The sequence below is a fragment of the Bombina bombina genome, chromosome 1 (genome assembly GCF_027579735.1).
Source record: "Bombina bombina isolate aBomBom1 chromosome 1, aBomBom1.pri, whole genome shotgun sequence".
Classification (NCBI taxonomy): Eukaryota; Metazoa; Chordata; class Amphibia; order Anura; family Bombinatoridae; genus Bombina; species Bombina bombina.
The window spans coordinates 1,322,708,006-1,322,732,324 of NC_069499.1; the positions used below are offsets into that span (position 1 = coordinate 1,322,708,006).

The 24,319-nt window shown below is 39.4% G+C and overlaps 1 protein-coding gene across 1 annotated transcript in view; it reads right to left on the reverse strand.

Moving 5' to 3' along the window:
• Nucleotides 1-24,319, reverse strand: part of DNAJA2 (DnaJ heat shock protein family (Hsp40) member A2) — a 166,567-nt gene that overhangs the window by 48,701 nt on the left and 93,547 nt on the right. The window contains exons 5-6 of the mRNA XM_053701942.1: nucleotides 22,288-22,421; nucleotides 18,116-18,312 (exon numbers count right to left, since the gene is read on the reverse strand). Coding sequence (XP_053557917.1) covers nucleotides 18,116-18,312; nucleotides 22,288-22,421 — 331 coding nt within the window. The remainder of the gene's footprint in view (nucleotides 1-18,115; nucleotides 18,313-22,287; nucleotides 22,422-24,319) is intronic.

Sequence of the window (24,319 nt, forward strand, 5' to 3'; positions counted from 1 at the left end):
ATCAGCGATCCATATCCCAGGGGTAGAGAACTGGGAGGCGGATTTTCTAAGTCGTCAAGACTTTTCATCCGGGGGAGTGGGAACTCCATCCGGAGGTGTTTGCTCAATTGGTTCTCCGTTGGGGCAAACCAGAACTGGATCTCATAGCGTCTCGCCAGAACGCCAAGCTTCCTTGTTACGGATCCAGGTCCAGGGACCCAGAAGCGGCACTGATAGATGCTCTAGCAGCGCCTTGGTTCTTCAACCTGGCCTATGTGTTTCCACTGTTTCCTCTGCTCCCTCGTCTGATTGCCAAAATCAAACAGGAGAGAGCATCGGTGATATTGATAGCGCCTGCGTGGCCACGCAGGACCTGGTATGCAGACCTAGTGGACATGTCATACTTTCCACCAAGGACTCTGCCTCTGAGACAAGACCTTCTAATACAAGGTCCTTTCAATCATCTGAATCTACTTTCTCTGAGACTGACTGCATGGAGATTGAACGCTTGATCCTATCAAAGCGTGGCTTCTCCGAGTCAGTAATTGATACCTTAATACAGGCACGAAAGCCTGTCACCAGGAAAATTTACCACAAGATTTGGCGTAAATATCTTCATTGGTGTGAATCCAAGAATTACTCATGGAGTAGGGTTAGGATTCCTAGAATATTGTCCTTCCTCCAAGAGGGTTTGGACAAAGGACTATCAGCTAGTTCTTTAAAGGGACAGATTTCTGCTCTGTCTATTCTTTTACACAAGCGTCTGGCAGAAGTTCCAGACGTTCAGGCATTTTGTCAGGCTTTAGTTAGAATTAAGCCTGTGTTTAAACCTGTTGCTCCCCCATGGAGCTTAAACTTGGTTCTTAAAGTTCTTCAAGGGGTTCCGTTTGAACCCCTTCATTCTATTGATATCAAACGTCTATCATGGAAAGTTCTTTTTCTGATGGCTATTTCCTCGGCTCGAAGAGTCTCGGAGTTAACTGCCTTACATTGTGATTCTCCTTATCTGATCTTTCATTCAGATAAAGTAGTTCTGCGTACAAAACCTGGGTTTTTACCTAAGGTGGTTTATAACAAGAATATCAATCAAGAGATTGTTGTTCCATCATTATGCCCTAATCCTTCTTCAAAGAAGGAACGTCTTTTGCATAATCTAGACGTAGTCCGTGCATTGAAGTTTTACTTGCAGGCTACTAAAGATTTTCGCCAAACATCTCACCTGTTTGTTATTTACTCTGGACAGAGGAGAGGTCAAAAGGCCTCGGCAACCTCTCTTTCTTTTTGGCTTCAGAGTATAATCTGTTTAGCATATGAGACTGCTGGACAGCAGCCCCCTGAAAGAATTACAGCTCATTCTACTAGAGCTGTGGCTTCCACCTGGGCCTTTAAAAATGAGGCCTCTGTTGAACAGATTTGCAAGGCTGCGACTTGGTCTTCGCTTCATACCTTTTCAAAATTTTACAAATTTGATACTTTTGCTTCTTCGGAGGCTGTTTTTGGGAGAAAGGTTCTACAGGCAGTGGTTCCTTCCGTTTAAGTTCCTGCCTTGACCCTCCCATCATCAAAAATGAAACAGAATATTTTGTATAAACTACCATGATTTTCCTATTATATTAAGCCTTAAAAAGTTAGCTAAGTGTAAAACATTGTGCATATGTTTAGATTAATTAATTAATATAAATTCTCATAGCTAATATTATGTTTTATTGAAAGAGACTCTTTTCTTCTCTTTAAGTCACCCTAATTAAGCTATGCAAAAATGGGTATAAGGAAAAATGTTACTTGTCTTAGGAAATTCACTAATGACAAAGGTAGTTAAACTCTTTTCCAAAAATTAATTATGTCACCACTGATATTGAACCCTTGAGGTCTTCTGGTTCTCAATAAGAATATCCAAAAGGCTTCTCTGTAAAACACTCGCTGTTTTATCACCTCCCCTGGGACCTATATGTATACGTTCAATTACACACCAGTTGAAGGTGGTAACTTTTTTGTTATGTTCTTGTATAAAGTGTCGCACAAGATCTGAACAATCTATTTCTTGCTCAATATTATTAAGATGCTCCCTTATACGTGAGCGCACCTCCCTTGAGGTGCACCCCACGTACTGTAATTTACATTGGGAGCATTCTGCAAGATAGATCACATTTTGTGCGACAGTTTGTACACTCACTTAGATAAAAAACTTTTTGGGTTACATAAGATTGAAAGTGTTTAGTGGGTCTCATGTGATTACAAGCTATGCATTGTGAAAAGTGACACTTATAGTGACCTTTGGAGGTGAGCCAGCTACTAGTTCTCTTATTCTTATTTTGTATCATGAATGGAGATAGTATGTTGCCTAATATTGTACCCCTCTTGGAAATAAAGCTACATCCCTTTGACACAGTCCTTTAGACTGTCTTCTCCTGTTACTATATTTAAGTGTCTTTTCACTATATTGCATATTTCTTCAAACTGTGGACTATAAATTGTAACAAAACAGGGTCTATCTTCCTGGGATCTATATTTACATTTAGTTTTAGAGCCCTGTAATAGTGAATCCCTGTCTAGTCTCTTAACTTCAAGCAAAGCCCTATTTATTGTCTTTTTTGAGTACCCTCTCTCCAATAATTGATCCCTCAGTTTGTCTGCCTCAACTAAAAAATCTGACTCAAAAGTGCAATTGCGCTTGAGTCTGATGAACTGGCCTTTGGCTACGCCAAATACAGTATGTTTTGGATGTGAGGACTTTGCGTGGAGGATAGTATTGGAAGATATGGGCTTTTTATACAGACCAGTAGTTACTTTGCCTGTAGAAACCGACCCTTTAAGGATTACATCTAAATATGGTATCGCCACAATTCCTGATTCAGCAGTGAATCTGAGGTTGACCTGATTATTATTTAGATATTTAATGAAATCTGCCTTTAATTCGGTACCTCCCGTCCACACAAACAAGAGATCATCAATAAATCTCTTGTATGTCTTAATTTTAGACCTAAATGGGTTCTGTTCCCCAAAGACGTGGGACCGCTCCATAACTTTAAAATTGTAAGGTTTTTTTAAACCACACAATTTGAATTCATACACCGGTGTATTTCACAACTAATAAAATTCATTCATTCTATTTAATCAATCAATACTCTGTCTAAAAAAAACAATGATAACAATGGTTACAAATATTTTGCAACAATCTTGCAGCAGCAATGATTACAAATGGTTAAAACAATTAGCCAATTGATACAGGGCTTAACTTGGGCTGATATAGTACACTTAATATATGTTTGTGTTTTCAAGATCTTGAATTGCTACAGCAAACTTTGTTTTTACGTTGTTAGTGCATACAAATTTCAATTCTTTGAAGGTGTAAAATGTAGATGGTATCTCCGTTTCGTGGTACTAAAGTTTGTGCTTTAAAAGTTTTTTTCCACTGCTTGAGATAGTTTGCAGCTTTTTGCGATGATGTGAAATTAAGGGATTTTGGCAGGTTTTTAGAACTTATAACCTACTACCCTCTTACCTTCCGTGACCCTCCATGTAACACTCCTGTGTTGGTCACTTAGATCTCCTCTCGGGCGCTTAGCAACTTAAGCTGTTTCTGAGTTCTCTTTCAGCTCTGAAGTAAAACAAATCTGCTGGGTGTTTTAACCAAGGTTTCCTGTTCTTGGTACAATGTCTCTGTTCTTTGCAAGGATGAAGTATTTGTGAGCGCTCACCTTCTCTCGTATCCCCAGTTTATTTTTCAGTTTGAAGTGCACGATAAGGCTCTGTCAACATGTTTCGGCGAAAAGCCTTTATCAAGATGCCATATCTCTTAATGAGATCTCCTTTATACTCTCCATTTTCTACACCTTTCAAGTTAATTGGTCCTTTTTCAAAGGTTTACACCTTTTTTAAGTTAACCTTTCATGTTCTTTTATTTCTTAGTTATTTTTATTCAATTGCTTTAGTTCTTTTAGTTCAATTTTAAAATGTCTTTTTGTTCATCGTTTACCCTTGATTCATGTTATATTCTAACATGTTTTCTAATCAACAGTTAAGCCCTTTTGAAGTCATTAGAAAATGTTTTAATATATAAATATATATATATATATATATATATATATATATATATATGTGTTTATATCTCCTGAGGGTTTGTACTCCCTATGCCAATTTGTTTATGGGCTATTTTGAGAAGATCTTTTTTAATACCACAAACTGGGGTGCAAATCGCGTGCTCTATAGACATTTTATAGATGATATGTTGTGTGGAGGGGAGATGTGGAATTACTTCATCTCTTTATAGAGGATTTGAATACAAATGACTTAGGTTTATCTTTTACTCACGATTTTGACAGCAGGAAAATTTCTTTTCTAGATAGAGATCAATATTGAAAACAACGAGATAAACACAAAGACATATTTTTTTTACTTGTACAAAAAAGGATAGGACATCTAACAAATAGAAAAAATAAGGACCAATGTGAGAAAAATGGATAGAGGACAAATTTTAAATAGTACAACTAACATAAGAGGGGGAAAAAAATAGAAATGAAGAAAATTAGATAAAAATACCCTTTATAACAGATTTCTCATCTCAGCATAGAGAAATTGAAAAAATCATTGCAAAACATTGGCATCTGCTAAAAAGTGATCCCCTAATAGGTCAAAAAATCAGTAAGAAACCAGATTTTTTTAGAAAAGCGAGAAATTTTAAAAATATACTCTCCCCTAGTGAATACAAAAAAGAGCCAAAGACAAGAGACAAATCTATTAGGAGAAGAACTATTAGGGTTCTATCCATGTAACACTTGCAAGTCATGTTCCTTTAGTAAAAAAAACAAAGAAAATACAACTACAAAATAATAGAGGAATTTACAATTAAAGAGCTCATAAGATGTTCAGACATAAATGTAATTTATTTATTACACTGTACTTGCAATTATCAGTATTTGGGACAAACAGGTAGGATGCTCCGTGACAGGATTAGAGAGCATATCAGAAGTATAGAATTGGATGAAACGGACACAAGGCTTTACAAACACTTTTTTGAAAAACCATCATAAAAATCCAAAAGATTTAATGTTTTGAGGTATAAAAAAAAAACTTGCTAAAAACAGTAGAGGAGGGAACATGGAAAATATGCTATTAAGACTAGAAGCACAGTTCATTTACAAATTTGGAACACTATCGAAAAAGGTCTAAATAGTGAGTTAGACCTAAATTTCATGATTAATTAAAATATTTTTAAAATTGTACAGATAAAGAGCTAAAATATTAAATAATGTGAAGTAGGTCATTTTCATTTAAAAGAGAACAAATAAATGACTTAATTTTGACATAATAGTACTGAAAACTATTAAAAGATCCAGATTCAATTTTAATCTAACATAGGAAAATACATTGAAATTTGTTTGTATATTATTCAAAGTTGGAAGTTGAACAAAATATAAGTTTTGGAAGAATTATTATTGAGATCCAAGTTTTAAAAAAACACTTATATATGGTATTAAATGTCACCACATAGAATGGTAAAATGAATTAAGATAGTATTTTAAAGTTTAATACAATAGATAATGTAGAGAATAGTAATATCAATAATTGGATATTTAGGAATTTTATAGCACATATAAACATCAGAATTTGAAGCTAAGTCACTTTAATCTATTTTAATTTTATATAAAATAATATTATAAATGTTATTAATATTAAAGATATAAATATTATATATATATTTTTTTTTTTTGCACTTAAACACATGGGTAAAGAATGGTCACCAATGTAGTAAGTAGAACCACAGACTAAGTAAGAATGACATACTAAAGGGCACTTAAATGAAAATACAAACATAGGGAGTACAAACCCACAGGAGATCTAAACATATAAGGTTTTAATTTGGGTGTAAATTATTGAATCTAAATAGTTTAATTTTTATATATAAAATATAGATATATAGATATATAGATATTAACATTTTCTAATGACTTCAAAAAGGGTTTAACTGTTGATTAGAATACATGTTAGAATATAACATGAATCAAGGGCAAAAAATGAACAAAAAGACATTTTAAAATTGAACTAAAAGAACTAAGAAACAATTGAATAAAAATAACTAAGAAATAAAAGAACATGAAGGGTTAACTTAAAAAAGGACCTAAAAAAAGGAGGTGTAAACCTTTGAAAAAGGACCAATTAACTTGAAAGGTGTAGAAAATGGAGAGTATAAAGGAGATCTCATTAAGAGATATGGCATCTTGATAAAGGCTTTTCGCTGAAACATGTTGACAGAGCCATATCGTGCACTTCAAACTGAAAAATAAACTGGGGATACGAGAGGAGAAGGTGAGCGCTCACAAATACTTCATCCTTGCAAAGAACAGAGACATTGTACCAAGAACAGGAAACCTTGGTTAAAACACCCAGCGGATTTGTTTTACTTCAGAGCTAAAAGAGAGCTCAGAAACAGCTTAAGTTGCTAAGCGTCAGAGGAGATTTAAGTGACCAACTTAGAATGATTGAATTTTATTAGTTGTGAAATACACCGGTGTATGAATTCAAATTGTGTGGTTTAAAAAAATCTTATAATTTTAAAGTTATAGTTAGGATTACTAAATATTTAATTGTATGCATGCTTGTAAATTGAATATATATTAAATTGTTTTAGAGTCTTTTAAAATAGAAATTTGGACTTTTTTTGTACCCATATTGAATAATAGTTTTTATATATCCATAATGCATAGACATCCTAGGAGTCTTAAATGAGTCATTTAGATTAGAGGATTTGGGAATTTGTATTGACTTGATTAAAGGTTCCACAAAGAAATCAGCTAACAGCTGATATTTGCAGTGAAGTGTTTTTTTAGCAATATCGCACAGTGCCTATTTAATTTTCAACAATTTCAAGTTAAATAATTATTTTAAACCACACCAGCATTGTTTGTGCCAGACAAATTAATTTTGGGATAATTTGTTAAATAAAGAGGCAGAGTGTGAGTTATACAGAATATTTACTTTAAGATTTTTTTTCTAACAGTATATGAACCCCAAGTTCCTCCCTGATGGATGATATAAACCAAGAGGTGATAAAGTCTGACTGGAACCCAGCTAAGAACGACTGATGCCAAGGGGCCAAGCTATCACAGCATTCAAATTGCCCTCTACTCCAAACGTTATAAAGAAGAAGAGCAGACACTCCCGAGTCCATTATTTTCATAAGACCCAGACAGCATACCAGCCCAGCAGGATGGCATCCGTGGATACATCACCCAGGAATATCTCCAGAAGTATGCGCCCTGAGATAGATATCCCTAAGAAAATACTACTGTAAAAAAGACTCTTGTTGACTGATCTATATCTATTCTTTGAGACAGATCCGAATGTTTTCCATTTTATGGAAAATAGCAAAAGGAATAAAGTCCAGGAAAACCACAAGACCAATTCCCTCCTACATCGATTTACTTAAAAATGAAGTAAATACAGCTGCAGTTAGATCCTAACTCCCAACCTACTGGTTGTAAAATGCTAAGCCATCAACTGGACAACTAGAGCTTGCTGTAGGCTGGACATTAGACTGTAGAGAGGGGAAAAGGAATAACTCCGTGACATCTGAGTTCTGTTAGAAAACTTCTTCTAAATACAGAGTCTAAAAAGTTCACTCATGAAGATGGAACGCGGAAGACTTCTCCAGGTTCCTTTCCCATCCATGGGAAAATAGATTGGACAAAATCTCTTGAAAAAGAGGAGTTCAAAGTAAGGGTGACACCTGAACCATCTATAGTCCAGAAGATGTAATACTACCCAAGGACCTAAAAGTCCATCTCGGCTACTGAAACCATACACTAGCGAAGATCCCGAAACATGGGAACAATATTCCTCTGGTTTATAGTCTTATGAACAGACCCATAACCAAAACAGAATGGATATTATGTTAAAGGTTAGCACCAGAGATACTTGAGATAAAGACCCAGATCCCGTTCCCAGACAGGGGCTGGAACTCTCCCCAGGAGAGAACGCCCTGAACCCTGTTTCAAGGAAGATTCTCATCGTACCTGAATTGCAGTTACTCTAGAAAGAGTCAATGAAAAAACAAACAAACTCTGAGACTGGTCTAAAAAAGACATGACCCCTGATGAAAAAGGAAAATATTCCTTTAATCAACTCTTTTCACCCGCAAGTCAGAGGATAATACTGTCAGAGCAGGTCCAACCAAGGACTCATCCTTAAAAAGGGAAACACCAGAAGTGTAGATTTGGAGGAATCCTAAAAATGTAATCTGCCACAGCCAAACTATAAGGCCTAGACTATACCACTAAGCCACAAGTAGACTCCCAGCTGAACAGCTGTAATGCACGGCAGGCTAGTAAAGCACTTCCCCCTTATCCAAGATTAACTGGGAATCCCAGCGGACTTGGACTGCTCCTACTTGGAGGATAAAGGGGGAGACCCCTGCACTACAAAGGAACAAAAAAGCAGCAACAGAAAAAAAAATTGGCCTAACAGCCTTTGACACTGATCTCCACATGGAGTCCACCAAAATGGAATCAGACAAGACGTCGCAACAAAAGGATGCCAGACTTGTCCATAAAAAGTCATAAACATACAGCTATCCTAAATAAGGATTGAAGTTCTCTTAATCAGAATATCAATGGCCCCTACTACCTTAAGCACGATATTTAAAAGGAGACAGGTTATTACGGACAGGAGAAGGGAAAAAGTAATCCCTGACTTCTCCCATACCTGAAGAAATTCTCCTAGCATGGTCGAGAAAAGGAATATTTTTTAATTTTGTTTTTAACAAATGAATCCTAGTAAATAATTATTCACTAGATTCAACAGGAGAGTCGAAGTTTGCCAAGTAGCCAACCCTTCCTAAATAAAAGGGAGATCCGGCTTGAATCTGAAGAGAACTACTTCAGTACCAGATGAAGGCATTGCACTGTCCAAATCAGACTGTTAACCCTCAAATGCTACCAACTATCCTGCTCATAAAGCTACAAGGAGGACAGAATGCTTAGTAGCAAACGGCACAGACAACTTATCTGATTCCTTAAAGAACCGCTTGCGATTTCCCTTTAAGATAGGAAAGGCAGATAAAGCCACGATGCCAAAAGTCACCTGGGTAGACAATTCTGCAAGCAAATAACTCCCCCAGGAGATTTAGAGGAACCACAGGGCACTGCATGTGACACCAAAACCAGGACGATTAAGGAGAAAGCTGTGGCATAGCCTAAACAGCATCACCCAGGGAGACATGAGGCTAAAAGGATTTTTAGAATCTTAAAAATGTTTTATATTTAAAATATTTAACATGACACTGTCACTTTAAGAATTATAGGGACATAATGAAAGAATTAATACATTTAGGGATAGACCTCAGTTCCATTCTTTAGCAAGAAAAATTATGCAGAAAAAATTAAACTAGTATTCCCTAGGTGAAAGGAAATCTAACATACACATTGTACTCCTGACACTGTCACTTTATAATGCACAGATGCATATGAAGGAAAATGTCTTCCTAATCGTGTTTCTTTAAATAAAAATTACACTGAAACTCAGTAAAAGACCATCTCCCTCAAACTGAGGCATTTTGTAGGTCTTCGAAGGGAACTGGAGCATGACAAAATCATATTAAAGTAGACTTTGTTCCGTCAATTCAACCCCATTATATGAGTGACAATGATATATGGCCGAACCCTCCTCCAGATTATATCGGCTTGTGAATTCACCCACAAGTAACATGTATGGTTATGTAAAAGCTAACTGAAGCCATATTTACTCTGCAAACGTTTAACTGTATCCCATATGTTATTTTGAAGTTCTATTACCTTGCACGTTATATATATATTTTTTGTTGTTGTTTTTTTTGTTATGTATATGTGTGTGAGGACAAAGATTAACCCTGCGCATGCCAAATTACACTATCTTTGGTCATTTACTACTGCATAGTTTTACTATTTACTTGCCATTAGGGCAGTAGTAAAAAAGAGAACACGTAGGCACTACCCAAAATATTGACCTCGGTCATGCAGCGGGAAGATTAGTTCTACACTTTGGCATATCAGAGTCTCATCTACAGTAGTTGGAGGGCCGGTATTCCTGTGATGTGTCCGAACGCTACATAATTAAGGGGCCACTTTAATGACATGTTCTTAATTTAGGATATCTACACCACATCTCTGTCATCGTTGGGTGTTATATAGCTAGACATCCCCAGATTGTGTTCCTGGAGCCTACAAAATAGTCTATATATTAACATGACAATCCTGGCCCTGCAGACTGCGGCCGAGTTTGCGGGCTGGATCCAGATTTGTGTTCTAGGGATTTATATATGTTACGATGCATTTTACGTTGTGTTCAGGGTATAACTGTCTACTAGATTTGCCACGGTGAGCATATGGATTTCTCTGTTTTATACAATCACATGTCACAACAACCCCCCTCAACCCAGCTCATATTTGGGGCTACCTTTGCTTCTTTCCTGTGTTACAACTCACATACTAGGGTTAAGTTACTTTAATGCACTTATGGTCCCCACATGTTAAGATTATAACTGTGTCCCTATCTAGAACTTATATACCTGTAAGCTAGATGTCCTTTATAATAATAATTTACCATGCCCAAGAGGGACTTTATATTTTTCTACAGTATTAAATTCTAAGGTCCAAGAGTGACCGTATGTAATATTAGGGTTCCTCCTCTTAATCATTTAGATCAAATAGGTCCATGAGTGGCCTGTCAAAGTTTTTGGAGGGACATTCATTTAATTTCCTACAAAAAACTAAAAAAGAGGTTCTAATACATAGGTTAAATGTTATCTTGAACAATAGTACTGTATTGCCCCTTTGATTGTACACAGGCATGTATATTGTTAAGCAATACTTTGCATTTGAATGTAATAGCGAAACAATCATTGCTGTATCCGATGTATACATTGTTTGCAATTGTATGCAATTGAACTTTTGTTTACTGTTTTTATTTTTGAACAACCTCAATAAAAACAGAATTTATGTTTACCTGATAAATTGCTTTCTCCAACGGTGTGTCCGGTCCACGGCGTCATCCTTACTTGTGGGATATTCTCTTCCCCAACAGGAAATGGCAAAGAGCCCAGCAAAGCTGGTCACATGATCCCTCCTAGGCTCCGCCTACCCCAGTCATTCGACCGACGTTAAGGAGGAATATTTGCATAGGAGAAACCATATGTTACCGTGGTGACTGTAGTTAAAGAAAATAAATTATCAGACCTGATTAAAAAAACCAGGGCGGGCCGTGGACCGGACACACCGTTGGAGAAAGCAATTTATCAGGTAAACATAAATTCTGTTTTCTCCAACATAGGTGTGTCCGGTCCACGGCGTCATCCTTACTTGTGGGAACCAATACCAAAGCTTTAGGACACGGATGAAGGGAGGGAGCAAATCAGGTCACCTAAATGGAAGGCACCACGGCTTGCAAAACCTTTCTCCCAAAAATAGCCTCAGAAGAAGCAAAAGTATCAAATTTGTAAAATTTAGAAAAAGTGTGCAGTGAAGACCAAGTCGCTGCCTTACATATCTGATCAACAGAAGCCTCGTTCTTGAAGGCCCATGTGGAAGCCACAGCCCTAGTGGAGTGAGCTGTGATTCTTTCAGGAGGCTGCCGTCCGGCAGTCTCATAAGCCAATCGGATAATGCTTTTAATCCAGAAGGAGAGAGAGGTAGAAGTTGCTTTTTGACCTCTCCGTTTACCAGAATAAACAACAAACAAAGACAAAGTTTGTCTGAAATCCTTAGTAGCTGCTAAGTAAAATTTGAGAGCACGAACTACATCCAAGTTGTGCAACAAACGTTCCTTCTTTGAAACTGGCACAACTATCTCTTGGTTAATGTTTTTGTTAGAAACAACTTTTGGAAGAAAACCAGGTTTAGTACGCAAAACCACCTTATCTGCATGGAACACCAGATAAGGAGAAGAACACTGCAGAGCAGATAATTCTGAAACTCTTCTAGCAGAAGAAATTGCAACCAAAAACAAAACTTTCCAAGATAATAACTTAATATCAACGGAATGTAAGGGTTCAAACGGAACCCCCTGAAGAACTGAAAGAACTAGGTTGAGACTCCAAGGAGGAGTCAAAATTTTGTAAACAGGCTTGATTCTAACCAGAGCCTGAACAAAGGCTAGAACATCTGGCACAGCTGCCAGCTTTTTGTGAAGTAACACAGACAAGGCAGAAATCTGTCCCATCAAGGAACTTGCAGATAATCCTTTTTCCAATCCTTCTCGAAGGAAGGATAGACTCTTAGGAATCTTAACCTTGTCCCAAGGGAATCCTGCAGATTCACACCAACAGATATACCAAATTATGTGGTAATTTTTCTGGTTACAGGCTTTCAGGCCTGAACAAGAGTATTAATAACAGAATCTGAGAACCCTCGCTTTGATAAAATCAAGCGTTCAATCTCCAAGCAGTCAGCTGGAGTGGGTCGAACGGACCTAGAACAAGAAGGTCTCTCAAAGGTAGCTTCCATGGTGGAGCCGATGACATATTCACCAGATCTGCATACCAAGTCCTGCGTGGCCACGCAGGAGCTATCAAAATCACCGACGCCCTCTCCTGATTGATCCTGGCTACCAGCCTGGGGGTGAGAGGAAACGGCGGGAACACATAAGCTAGTTTGAAGGTCCAAGGTGCTACTAGTGCATCCACTAGAGCCGCCTTGAGATCCCTGGATCTGTACCCGTAGTAAGGAACTCTGAAGTTATGACGAGAGGCCATCAGATCCATGTCTGGAATGCCCCACGGTTGAGTGACTTGGGCAAAGATTTCCGGATGGAGTTCCCACTCCCCCGGATGCAATGTCTGACGACTCAGAAAATCCGCTTCCCAATTTTCCACTCCTGGGATGTGGATAGCAGACAGGTGGCAGGAGTGAGACTCCGCCCATAGAATGATTTTGGTCACTTCTTCCATCGCTAGGGAACTCCTTGTTCCCCCCTGATGGTTGATGTATGAACTTGGCCCTCGCTAGCTGAGGCCAAGCTTTGAGAGCATTGAATATCGCTCTCAGTTCCAGAATATTTATCGGTAGAAGAGATTCTACCCGAGACCAAAGACCCTGAGCTTTCAGGGATCCCCAGACCGCGCCCCAGCCCATCAGACTGGCGTCGGTCGTGACAATGACCCACTCTGGTCTGCGGAAGGTCATCCCTTGTGACAGGTTGTCCAGGGACAGCCACCAACGGAATGAGTCTCTGGTCCTCTGATTTACTTGTATCTTCGGAGACAAGTCTGAATAGTCCCCATTCCACTGACTGAGCATGAACAGTTGTAATGGTCTTAGATGAATGTGCACAAAAGGAACTATGTCCATTGCCGCTACCATCAAACCTATCACTTCCATGCACTGCGCTATGGAAGGAAGAGGAACGGAATGAAGTATCCGACAAGAGTCTAGAAGTTTTGTTTTTCTGGCTTCTGTCAGAAAAATCCTCATTTCTAAGGAGTCTATTATAGTTCCCAAGAAGGGAACCCTCGTTGACGGAGATAGAGAACTCTTTTCCACGTTCACTTTCCATCCGTGAGATCTGAGAAAGGCCAGGACAATGTCCGTGGGAGCCTTTACTTGAGGAAGGGACGACGCTCGAATCAGAATGTCGTCCAAGTAAGGTACTACAGCAATGCCCCTTGGTCTTAGCACCGCCAGAAGGGACCCTAGTACCTATGAGAAAATCCTAGGAGCAGTGGCTAATCCGAAAGAAAACGCCACGAACTGGAAATGCTTGTCCAGGAATGCAACCCTTAGGAACCGATGATGTTCCTTGTGGATAGGAATATGTAGATACGCATCCTTGAAATCCACCTTGGTCATGAATTGACCTTCCTGGATGGAAGGAAGAAGTGTTCGAATGGTTTCCATCTTGAACGATGGAACCTTGAGAAACTTGTTCAAGATCTTGAGATCTAAGATTGGTCTGAACGTTCCCTCTTTTTTGGGAACTATGAACAGATTGGAGTAGAACCCCATCCCTTGTTCTCCTAATGGAACAGGATGAATCACTCCCATTTTTAGCAGGTCTTCTACCCAATGTAAGAATGCCTGTCTTCTTATGTGGTCTGAAGACAACTGAGACCTGTGGAACCTCCCCCTTGGAGGAAGCCCCTTGAACTCCAGAGAATAACCTTGGGAGACTATTTCTAGCGCCCAAGGATCCAGAACATCTCTTGCCCAAGCCTGAGCGAAGAGAGAGAGTCTGCCCCCCACCAGATCCGGTCCCGGATCGGGGGCCCGCATTTCATGCTGTCTTGGTAGCAGTGGCAGGTTTCCTGGTCTGCTTTCCTTTGTTCCAGCCTTGCATAGGTCTCCAGGCTGGATTGGCTTGAGAAGTATTACCTTCCTGCTTAGAGGACGTAGCCCTTGGGGCTGATCCGTTTCTGCGAAAGGGACGAAACTTAGGTTTATTTTTGGTCTTGAAAAGACCTATCCTGAGGAAGGGCGTGGCCCTTGCCCCCAGTGATATCAGAGATAATCTCTTTCAAGTCAGGGCCAAAGAGTGTTTTCCCCTTGAAAGGAATGTCAAGCAATTTGTTCTTGGAAGACGCATCCGCTGCCCAAGATTTTAACCAAAGCGCTCTGCGCCACAATATCAAACCCAGAATTTTTTCGCCGCTAACCTAGCCAATTGCAAGGTGGCGTCTAGGGTGAAAGAATTAGCCAATTTAAGAGCACGAATTCTGTCCATAATCTCCTCATAAGAAGAAGAATTACTAATAATCGCCTTTCCTAGCTCATCAAACTAGAAACACGCGGCTGCAGTGACAGGGACAATGCATGCAATTGGTTGTAGAAGGGAACCTTGCTGAACAAACATCTTTAGCAGACCTTCTAATTTTTTATCCATAGGATCTTGGAAAGCACAACTATCTTCTATGGGTATAGTGGCGCGCTTGTGTAGAGTAGAAACCGCCCCCTCGACCTTGGGGACTGTCTGCCATCAGTCCTTTCTGGGGTCGACTATAGGAAAACAATTTTATAAATATGGGGGGAGGTACTAAAGGTATACCGGGCCTGTCCCATTCTTTACTAACAATGTACGCCACCCGCTTGGATATAGGAAAAGCTTCGGGGGGCCCCGGGGCCTCTAAGAACTTTTCCATTTTACATAGTGGTTCTGGAATGACCAGATAATCACAATCATCCAAATTGGATAACACCTCCTTAAGCAGAGCGCGGAGATGTTCCAACTTAAATTTAAAAGTAATCACATCAGGTTCAGCTTGTTGAGAAATGTTTCCTGAAATTTCTCCCTCAGACAAAACCTCCCTGGCCCCCTCAGACTGGTGTAGGGGCCCTTCAGAAACCATATCATCAGCGTTCTCATGCTCTACAGAATTTTCTAAAACAGAGCAGTCGCGCTTTCACTGATAAGTGGGCATATTGGCTAAAATGTTTTTGATAGAATTATCCATTACAGCCGTTAAATGTTGCATAGTAAGGAGTATTGGCGCACTAGATGTACTAGGGGCCTCCTGTATGGGCAAGACTGGTGTAGACGAAGGAGGGGATGATGCAGTACCATGCTTACTCCCCTCACTTGAGGAATCATCTTGGGCATCATTTTTACTAAATTTTTTTATGACATAAAATACATATAGTTAAATGAGAAGGAACCTTGGTTTCCCCACAGTCAGAACACAATCTATCTGGTAGTTCAGACATGTTAAACAGGCATAAACTTGATAACAAAGCACAAAAAACGTTTTAAAATAAAACCGTTACTGTCACTTTAAATTTTAAACTAAACACACTTTATTACTGCAATTGCGAAAAAGTATGAAGGAATTGTTCAAAATTCACCAAAATTTCACCACAGTGTCTTAAAGCCTTAAAAGTATTGCACACCAAATTTGGAAGCTTTAACCCTTAAAATAACGGAACCGGAGCCGTTTTTATATTTAACCCCTTTACAGTCCCTGGAATCTGCTTTGCTGAGACCCAACCAAGCCCAAAGGGGAATACGATACCAAATGATGCCTTCAGAAAGACTTTTCTATGTATCAGAGCTCCACACACATGCAGCTGCATGCCATGCTGTCCTCAAAAACAAGTGCGCCATACCGGCGCGAAAATGAGGCTCTGACTATGATTAGGGAAAGCCCCTAAAGAATAAGGTGTCTAAAACAGTGCCTGCCGATATAATCATATCAAAGTACCCAGAATAAATGATTCCTCAAGGCTAAATATGTGTTAATAATGAATCGATTTAGCCCAGAAAAAGTCTACAGTCCCTTGTGAAGCCCTTATTTACTATCTTAATAAACATGGCTTACCGGATCCCATAGGGAAAATGACAGCTTCCAGCATTACATCGTCTTGTTAGAATGTGTCATACCTCAAGCAGTAAGAGACTGCACACTGTTCCCCCAACTGAAGTTAATTGCTCTCAACAGTCCTGTGTGGAACAGCCATGGATTTTAGTTACGGTGCTAAAATCATTTTCCTCATACAAACAGAAATCTTCATCTCTTTTCTGTTTCTGAGTAAATAGTACATACCAGCACTATTTTAAAATAACAAACTCTTGATTGAATAATAAAAACTACAGTTAAACACTAAAAAACTCTAAGCCATCTCCGTGGAGATGTTGCCTGTACAACGGCAAAGAGAATGACTGGGGTAGGCGGAGCCTAGGAGGGATCATGTGACCAGCTTTGCTGGGCTCTTTGCCATTTCCTGTTGGGGAAGAGAATATCCCACAAGTAAGGATGACGCCGTGGACCGGACACACCTATGTTGGAGAAAATCTCTTTATAAAAAAAAAAAAATCATATTAAAGTAAGCAGAAACTTTAGCCTTCACCCAGTTCTCTTAAGGGTATTAACAGCAGAGATGGGAATCCCTTCATATACACCGTTTAAAATGGCATCAACCGCAATCACCCAACAGTCCCTGTATCGTTGCACCCGATGAACCAGGGAATGAAAAAAGAGTTACTTTACTATAAGATATAATAGTCCCAATATATAAGAAATTAGCCCAAGGTAGTTAACGCCTTCCTCTTTGTGAAGGAGGATAACAGTCTCCATGTCTATGCATAATGTGCCTGCCACTGCCGTAATCATCCCAAACGGGATATGTCCCATTTAAAGCATAGGGTCTGAACCCCTACAGTGCCAGCCTTCTAGCCCCAGAAGAACAAAAGGCACTTACCTGCATTCTAGTCATCCGGCAGTCAGACGACTCACAAAGTTTGAGAGGATGCCGCTCCTCACAGAGACCTGTGTAAAAAGAGTAAACTTACTCAAGTTTTCTACCTTACCATGGAAGTAACATGTAAGGAAAAATGCAACAAAGCACACTTTACAAGTTCCTAACCGCTTCAAAGCACAGCCCTGCTGAAGAGACTAACGTGGAGTACAGCTATACCCAAATTGTGATGGAAGATCAGAGCAATCTTGCCCTGTCCTGAAAATAAAAAAATCTTGATAGAAGAAACTTAATCAGGACACCCAATTACTTCACCTCCTCCTTGCACTAGAGGCAGAGAATGATTGTGGGTAGGTAGGCGATATTAAACAGCTGTGGTGCTCTTTGCCTCCTCCTGCTGGCCATGAGTGATATTCCCAACAGTAATTGATGATCCGTGGACTCACTGTGTCATTAGAAAGAAATCACTTTATTCAGCTGCATCCTAGGAGTGGGTGGGAGACAAGTGATCCCTCATTTAAAAGAGTTGAGGTCTGCCAAACAGGGTGTAGGAAAGGGGCTCAATTTAAAGACCATTAAATGTTGCTGCAAGCAACTGCTGTTTTGTCAGTGTTCACCTGCAACTTGCAGGGGCGGAATTTGCTCTTGCAAATGAGGGTCACTTGTCCCTGTAAGTGGCCTGAGACACAGGTTTAGCAAAGCTACTGTTTGCAATGTATTCACCTATATAATCATTAAAGTGATGCAAGTGTCATGTATGTTCCTGTGGAATACTTAATTTCAAAAGTGACGCATGGGAATTTGTGTCATTCTGCTATAACATTTTGGCTAAGAACCACTTGAGATTGCCCTAACGCTAATCCCTAGAAAAAGGGTCAATGCAGTGTATATTTAGATTTTAAAATGCATGACCTTTTAAACACCCCTAAAATGTATAGTAGTTGAAGTTTAAGAACTGTGATTCTACATCCCCTATGCAACACTACCTCATTTTCTTTTTCTTGAAGCACAAGGACAATATCTCCAGGTTCCACTCCTGGTGCTTGATCCGCTTCTCCAGCAAATGTGATTCTCTGACCGTGTTTCATGCCTTTATCCACATGAACCTCAAGGATCTTAACTTCTTTAATTACTTTTTTGCCTTCACATTTCTTGCAGCGATCTTTTTCATTAATTACCTCTCCTACAAAGAAATACATTATATAAAATATACATAAACCGTAATTACTGCCCTATGCAAAGTTAGACTGACCCCTATTAAAAACAAGATTTGAATCAACTAAACCTGCAAGCTTCTGCAACATGGAACCACAGGGTTAATAAAAGTCATCTACTTGGAGATGAGCAAAATCTAAGTTCTGTTCAATATGAAACCCCTTCTCTCTGCCTAAGTTTTTTTTTAAATTTATTGTTTTAACCCCTTAACGACTGAGGACGTGCAGGGTACGTCCTCAGAAAAAAGGCAGTTAATGCCTGAGAACGTACCCTGCACGTCCTCAGTGTGGAAAGCAGCTGGAAGCGATCCTGCTCGCTTCCAGCTGCTTTCCGGTTATTGCAGTGATGCCTCGATATGGAGGCATCCTGCAATAACCTTTCACGGCCATCCGATGCAGAGAGAGCCACTCTGTGGCCCTCTCTGCACCGGACATCGATGGCCGGTATCGTTGGTGGGTGGGAGCCGGTATGGGAGGTGGGTGGCGGCCATCGATGGCCCTGGTCATGTGGAGGGGGGCGGGATCGTGGGCGGGGGAGTCCGGGGGCGCGCGCGGGCATGCGCACGTGCACGAGGGGGCGGGGGCGGGCGCGTGCACGGGGAGGGAGCGGGTGGGAACCGCTACACTACGGAAAAAATGTGTCCCCAAAACACAAAGTGGGACAAAATTTAAATAAATAAAAAAGCCCTTGTGTGATTTAGGTGGTGGGGGGGTGGGGGGCGATTGAGCTACACTACAGAAATTAAAAAAAAATAATAATAAACATTTGATTGTTCAAAATGGGTACTGGCAGACAGCTGCCAGTACCCAAGATGGCCCCCAATAAGGCTGAGAGGGAGGCGTAGAGAGCTGTTTTGGGGGGGATCAGGGAGGTTGGGGGTTAAGGGGGGGATCCTAAACACAGCATATGTAAATATGCTTTTTTTTTTTTTTTTTCTTTAAAAAAAAAAAAAAAACTTATTTTAGTACTGGCAGACTTTCTGCCAGTACTTAAGATGGCGGGGACAATTGTGGGGTGGGGGAGAGAAGGGAGCTGTTTGGGAGGGATCAGGGGGTGGGATGTGTCAGGTGGGAGGCTGATCTCTACACTAAAGCTAAAATTAACCCTGCAAGCTCCCTACAAACTACCTAATTAACCCCTTCACTGCTAGCCATAATACACGTGTGATGCGCAGCAGCATTTAGCGACTTTCTAATTACCATAAAGCAACGCCAAAGTCATATATGTCTGCTATTTCTGAACAAAGGGCATCCCAGAGAAGCATTTACAACCATTTGTGCCATAATTGCACAAGCTGTTTGTAAATAATTTCAGTGAGAAACCTAAAATTGTGAAAAAATTAACATTTTTTTTTACTTTGATCGCATTTGGCGGTGAAATGGTGGCATGAAATATACCAAAATGGGCCTAGATCAATACTTGGGGTTGTCTACTACACTACACTAAAGCTAAAATTAACCCTAGAAGCTCCCTACATGCTCCCTAATTAACCCCTTCAATGCTGGGCATAATACACGTATTGTGCGCAGTGGCATTTAGCAGCCTTCTAATTACCAAAAAGCAAAGCCAAAGCCATATATGTCTGCTATTTCTGAACAAAGGGGATCCCAGAGAAGCATTTACAACCATTTATTCTATAATTGCATAAGTTGTTTGTAAATAATTTCAGTGAGAAACCTAAAGTTTGTGAAAAAATTTGTGAAAAAGTGAACAATTTTTTTTATTTGATCGCATTTGGCGGTGAAATAGTGGCATGAAATATACCAAAATGGGCCTAGATCAATACTTTGGGATGTCTTCTAAAAAAAAATATATACATGTCAATAGATATTCAGGGATTCCTGAAAGATATTAGTGTCCCAATGTAACTAGCGCTAATTTTGAAAAAAAGTGGTTTGGAAATAGCAAAGTGCTACTTGTATTTATGGCCCTATAACTTGCAAAAAAAGCAAAGAAGATGTAAACATTGGGTATTTCTAAACTCAGGACAAAATTTAGAAACTATTTAGCATGGGTGTTTATTGGTGGTTGTAGATGTGTAACAGATTTTGGGGGTCAAAGTTAGAAAAAGTGTGTTTTTTTCCATTTTTCCTTCATATTTTATAATGTTTTTTATAGTAAATTATAAGATATGATGAAAATAATGGTATCTTTTGAAAGTCCATTTAATGGCGAGAAAAACGGTATATAATATGTGTGGGTACAGTAAATGAGTAAGAGGAAAATTACAGCTAAACACAAACACCGCAAAAATGTAAAAATAGCCTTGGTCCCAAACGGACAGAAAATGGAAAAGTGCTGCGGTCATTAAGGGGTTAAATACGATTTAAAGTTACACAGTTGGTTTCCCCAGAGGAAACAAGATAGTTAGGAAAAACACTGAGCACATCATCAGAATATCAGGTTAACATATACCAATCACAACTGTATAGTTGGAAGCCTAGGTCATTTATTTATCTTTACCCTTGCCTCCTGTGTGAGAGTCGTCCCACCTTACAACAAATCTTAAACAGACCCACATTGATCCAAATGAACAGAGAAAAGTTTCCTCCATAAAAAGGAAACTCCACACAAAAAAAAAAAACCTACTACTATCTCAATCTGTCTCCCCTCACTGTACATATTCCATGGTTTCCAAATAGAAAAAATCCTAACATCAGTGATGTGGTACTTGCTAGTTCATAGTAATACTGCACCTTACATTCTATGGTTGAGAAGCTGGGAACAGCCGATATCCAATACTATGGCTATACATAATTGAACTGCTGTGCAAATTGTTTGTAGTCGTTTAAGATGTAGTCGAAAGAACCCCCTGAGGAATGAGGTGAATATTTTTTTCTAAGTGCTTAAGTCTTGTCACCTCCATCCAACAAATACTAAGAGGACAATCCCAACACATGTAAGTTGGCGCCTCTCACCTCGAAGCCCCTAATACGAACTGATGAGGGTATCATGGCTATCAGAGTAAGTACTACTTATAAACCACTTTCATAAAAATTTTATTGTAAATTGTCTCCTAGGGGAATTTCCCCCTCCCCTTCCTAACTAATTTTGCCCATTCCTGAACTGAGTGTTCAAAGTGTGAATCTGACTCCCATCTTTCCATATAATGCAATTTAGAGGAGTAGGTGGATAAAATGATGATAGAGTCCCCCAATAGCAACCTTAATCCTGTTTTGTGCCAAACATAAGGAATCTAGATAAGTCAGACTTGCGTCCTTATTGGAGCCAAACCTCTCTAACCCATGATCGAAGTTAAAAATACTGAAACCAAGGTGAGGAATCTGATTTAATTCACCTATCTTTCTATGTTTTAAATGTTAAAAAAGCAAAAGAGGCGGAGACGATAAGGCTAGAGCTAAACCAGATAGACAAGTGCATCAAACCAGGAAGTGTGTGTGTATTATTGCTCTATAGCTGGAGACATGTTACCCCTCGGCCAAAGCAATTTAGATCTACGCCAATCAGTACATATCCTATCGTACCGCATAACGTAGATCTATGTCGCAGCTTTAGGAAGCCAATACAGCCTCTGTTATCAAGTGAAAACCAAGAATGGCTTTTGGCAGGCTTCCTGCATCTTCCTTAATATGGTATCCGAGCATGATCAGTGCTCCATTACTATATGAAACCAGATTGGCCGATCATTACTGGTGCCAGTGTCCGGTATGGGAGGTGGCCCAGCTTGGGAGGGATGGGACCTATGCTACAAATATAAAATTAGTGGGGGAAGTGAGACTCTACACTATGAAACAGAGATCCCTACGCTACAGAAATAATGCTCTTTTCACACTGGGGGCAGTGCTAATTTTGCAAGAAAACAAGCTATTTGATGTTTTTACACAATCTGCTTCTTTTTATATTCACTTTGATGTAACATATTTGTTTTTACCAAAGAAGCAATGTTTAATATACCTTTAATACAATAGTATTATTTCCATACCTTCACCATTACAGTCTGAGCACACAGACTGCATCTGTTGAACCATCCCAGGAGCAAGCTGTCTGATCATGATACGCACACCTCGTCCTCTGCAAGCTGTGCATTTTTGCACTGCACCAGTTTTACCACCTTGGCTAGAAAAACAAAAACACCCCACTATTATTTCTGTTATAATACATAGGATCTGATGTACTTCCAAATTGGATTTCAAAAGGGAGCTCCCATTATTTGGGGTCATGGACATTGATTCAACAGGGACGGTTTTGTATTTTCACATTTTATGGGTGGTCGTCTATTGTAGTGATCATTTTGTTGGTATATAAAAGTTATTGGTTAGGCAGTCTTACTGTCTTAAATGTGTGTCTTCATCAGTCTGTTTATTTAAGAACCTTTAGAATGGTTAGTGCCAGATAGAGTTGCTGGGTCCTAAGGTGGTAGGGGGTTTTCCTTCTATTTTAGGAACATCTTGTTAAATGGTTTAAATATTACGATTTCAGACCAATGTGCACCATTTACTTGTTAGGTACTATATAGAAACAAGTAAACCATGTAGGGCCAGTTATTGTTTAAATGAGTATGTGTGTGTGAGTTATTAAACCACACATTAAAAACATCCATCAGAGCAAGATACCATTGATCTATAAAATGTGTGACTGACTTTCCCAACTGAGCTCAATGCCTGTGGAAAACCTAGCAGCTCCCCCCAAAAAGCTACTCATTTAGGCAGGGACTCCTCAGATAGGATCCTTCTGTTTGCACACAGGCAAACTAGAACATTTATCAACACTGCAAATATCCACAAGTATCATGCCAGAAAGCACACAACTTAGAAACCAACAACTTTAACAGGAATTTATAACAAATCTACAACAAAATGTATGCTTACCTTATAAGTTCATTTATTTTATGATGGTGAGAGTCTAAGAGCGATCACATGTGGGATATTAGAATACAGTAGACTAGGAGGCGGAAAAACACCCAACATAACAGACCCTTTAATGCCCTTCACTTTCCCATGATCCTTCAGTCATACATAAGGCCAGGAGAAAGGATAACCCAACATAACAGACCCTTTAATGCCCTTCACTTTCCCATGATCCTTCAGTCATACATAAGGCCAGGAGAAAGGATAATTTTAGAAAAGTAGTAAAGATAAAGTAGGGTTAGTAAAGTGCAAACTGGTAATGTTGCCAACTTACTGAAGAAACAAGGGAAGGTCATGTTGACTCTCACCATCATAAAATAAAATAATTCCTTTCATAAGATCTGAGGGTCCACAAGCCATCATGCAGGATCCTATACCCAAGCTGTGAAGTCCATAACCCCATCATGAAACTGGGTAGGATAAAAGTAAAAGCAGGTAAAGGCCCTAAAAAGACAGTAGCCAGCAGAACTTGCCTACAAAAAGCAGCCTCAGAAGTGGCAAATGTATCAAAAAGGTATAAGTTGGTAAAAAGTATCTAAAGAGGAAAAAGTAAGCCCAAGGAGGTAGCAATCGCCCTAATAGAATGAAAATAATTTGCTATGGGAGAGTCTTCCCTGCTACCGAGTTTGCTTTGTGAATCAAAGTTTTACGCCACACTGCTAAGGTAATTTCTGTAGCTTATTACTCCTTCTGGGAACCAGGTAAATAAACAAAGAAGAAATTCTAAATTATTTTGAGCCCGGGGATATAATTTCAAAGGTCATGACCACATCCAACTTGTGAAGCAATCTCTCTTTAGCATTTTTTGGAGCTGAACCGAGAGATAGAACCTCAATTTCCTGATGCTGTTATTTGAAGATACCACTTTAGAATGAAAGAATAGTTTGAAAACTGCCTTGACCTAATGAAAAACTAAATTTATGCTTACCTAATAAATTTCTTTCTTTCCGGATATGGAGAGACCACAACGTCATTCCAATTACTAGTGGGAATATCACTCCTGGCCAGCAGGAGGGGGCAAATGCCACAGCAAAGCTGTTAAGTGTCACTTCCCTACCCATAATCCCCAGTCATTCAATTGAAGGGAAATGGAAAAAGGAACACAAA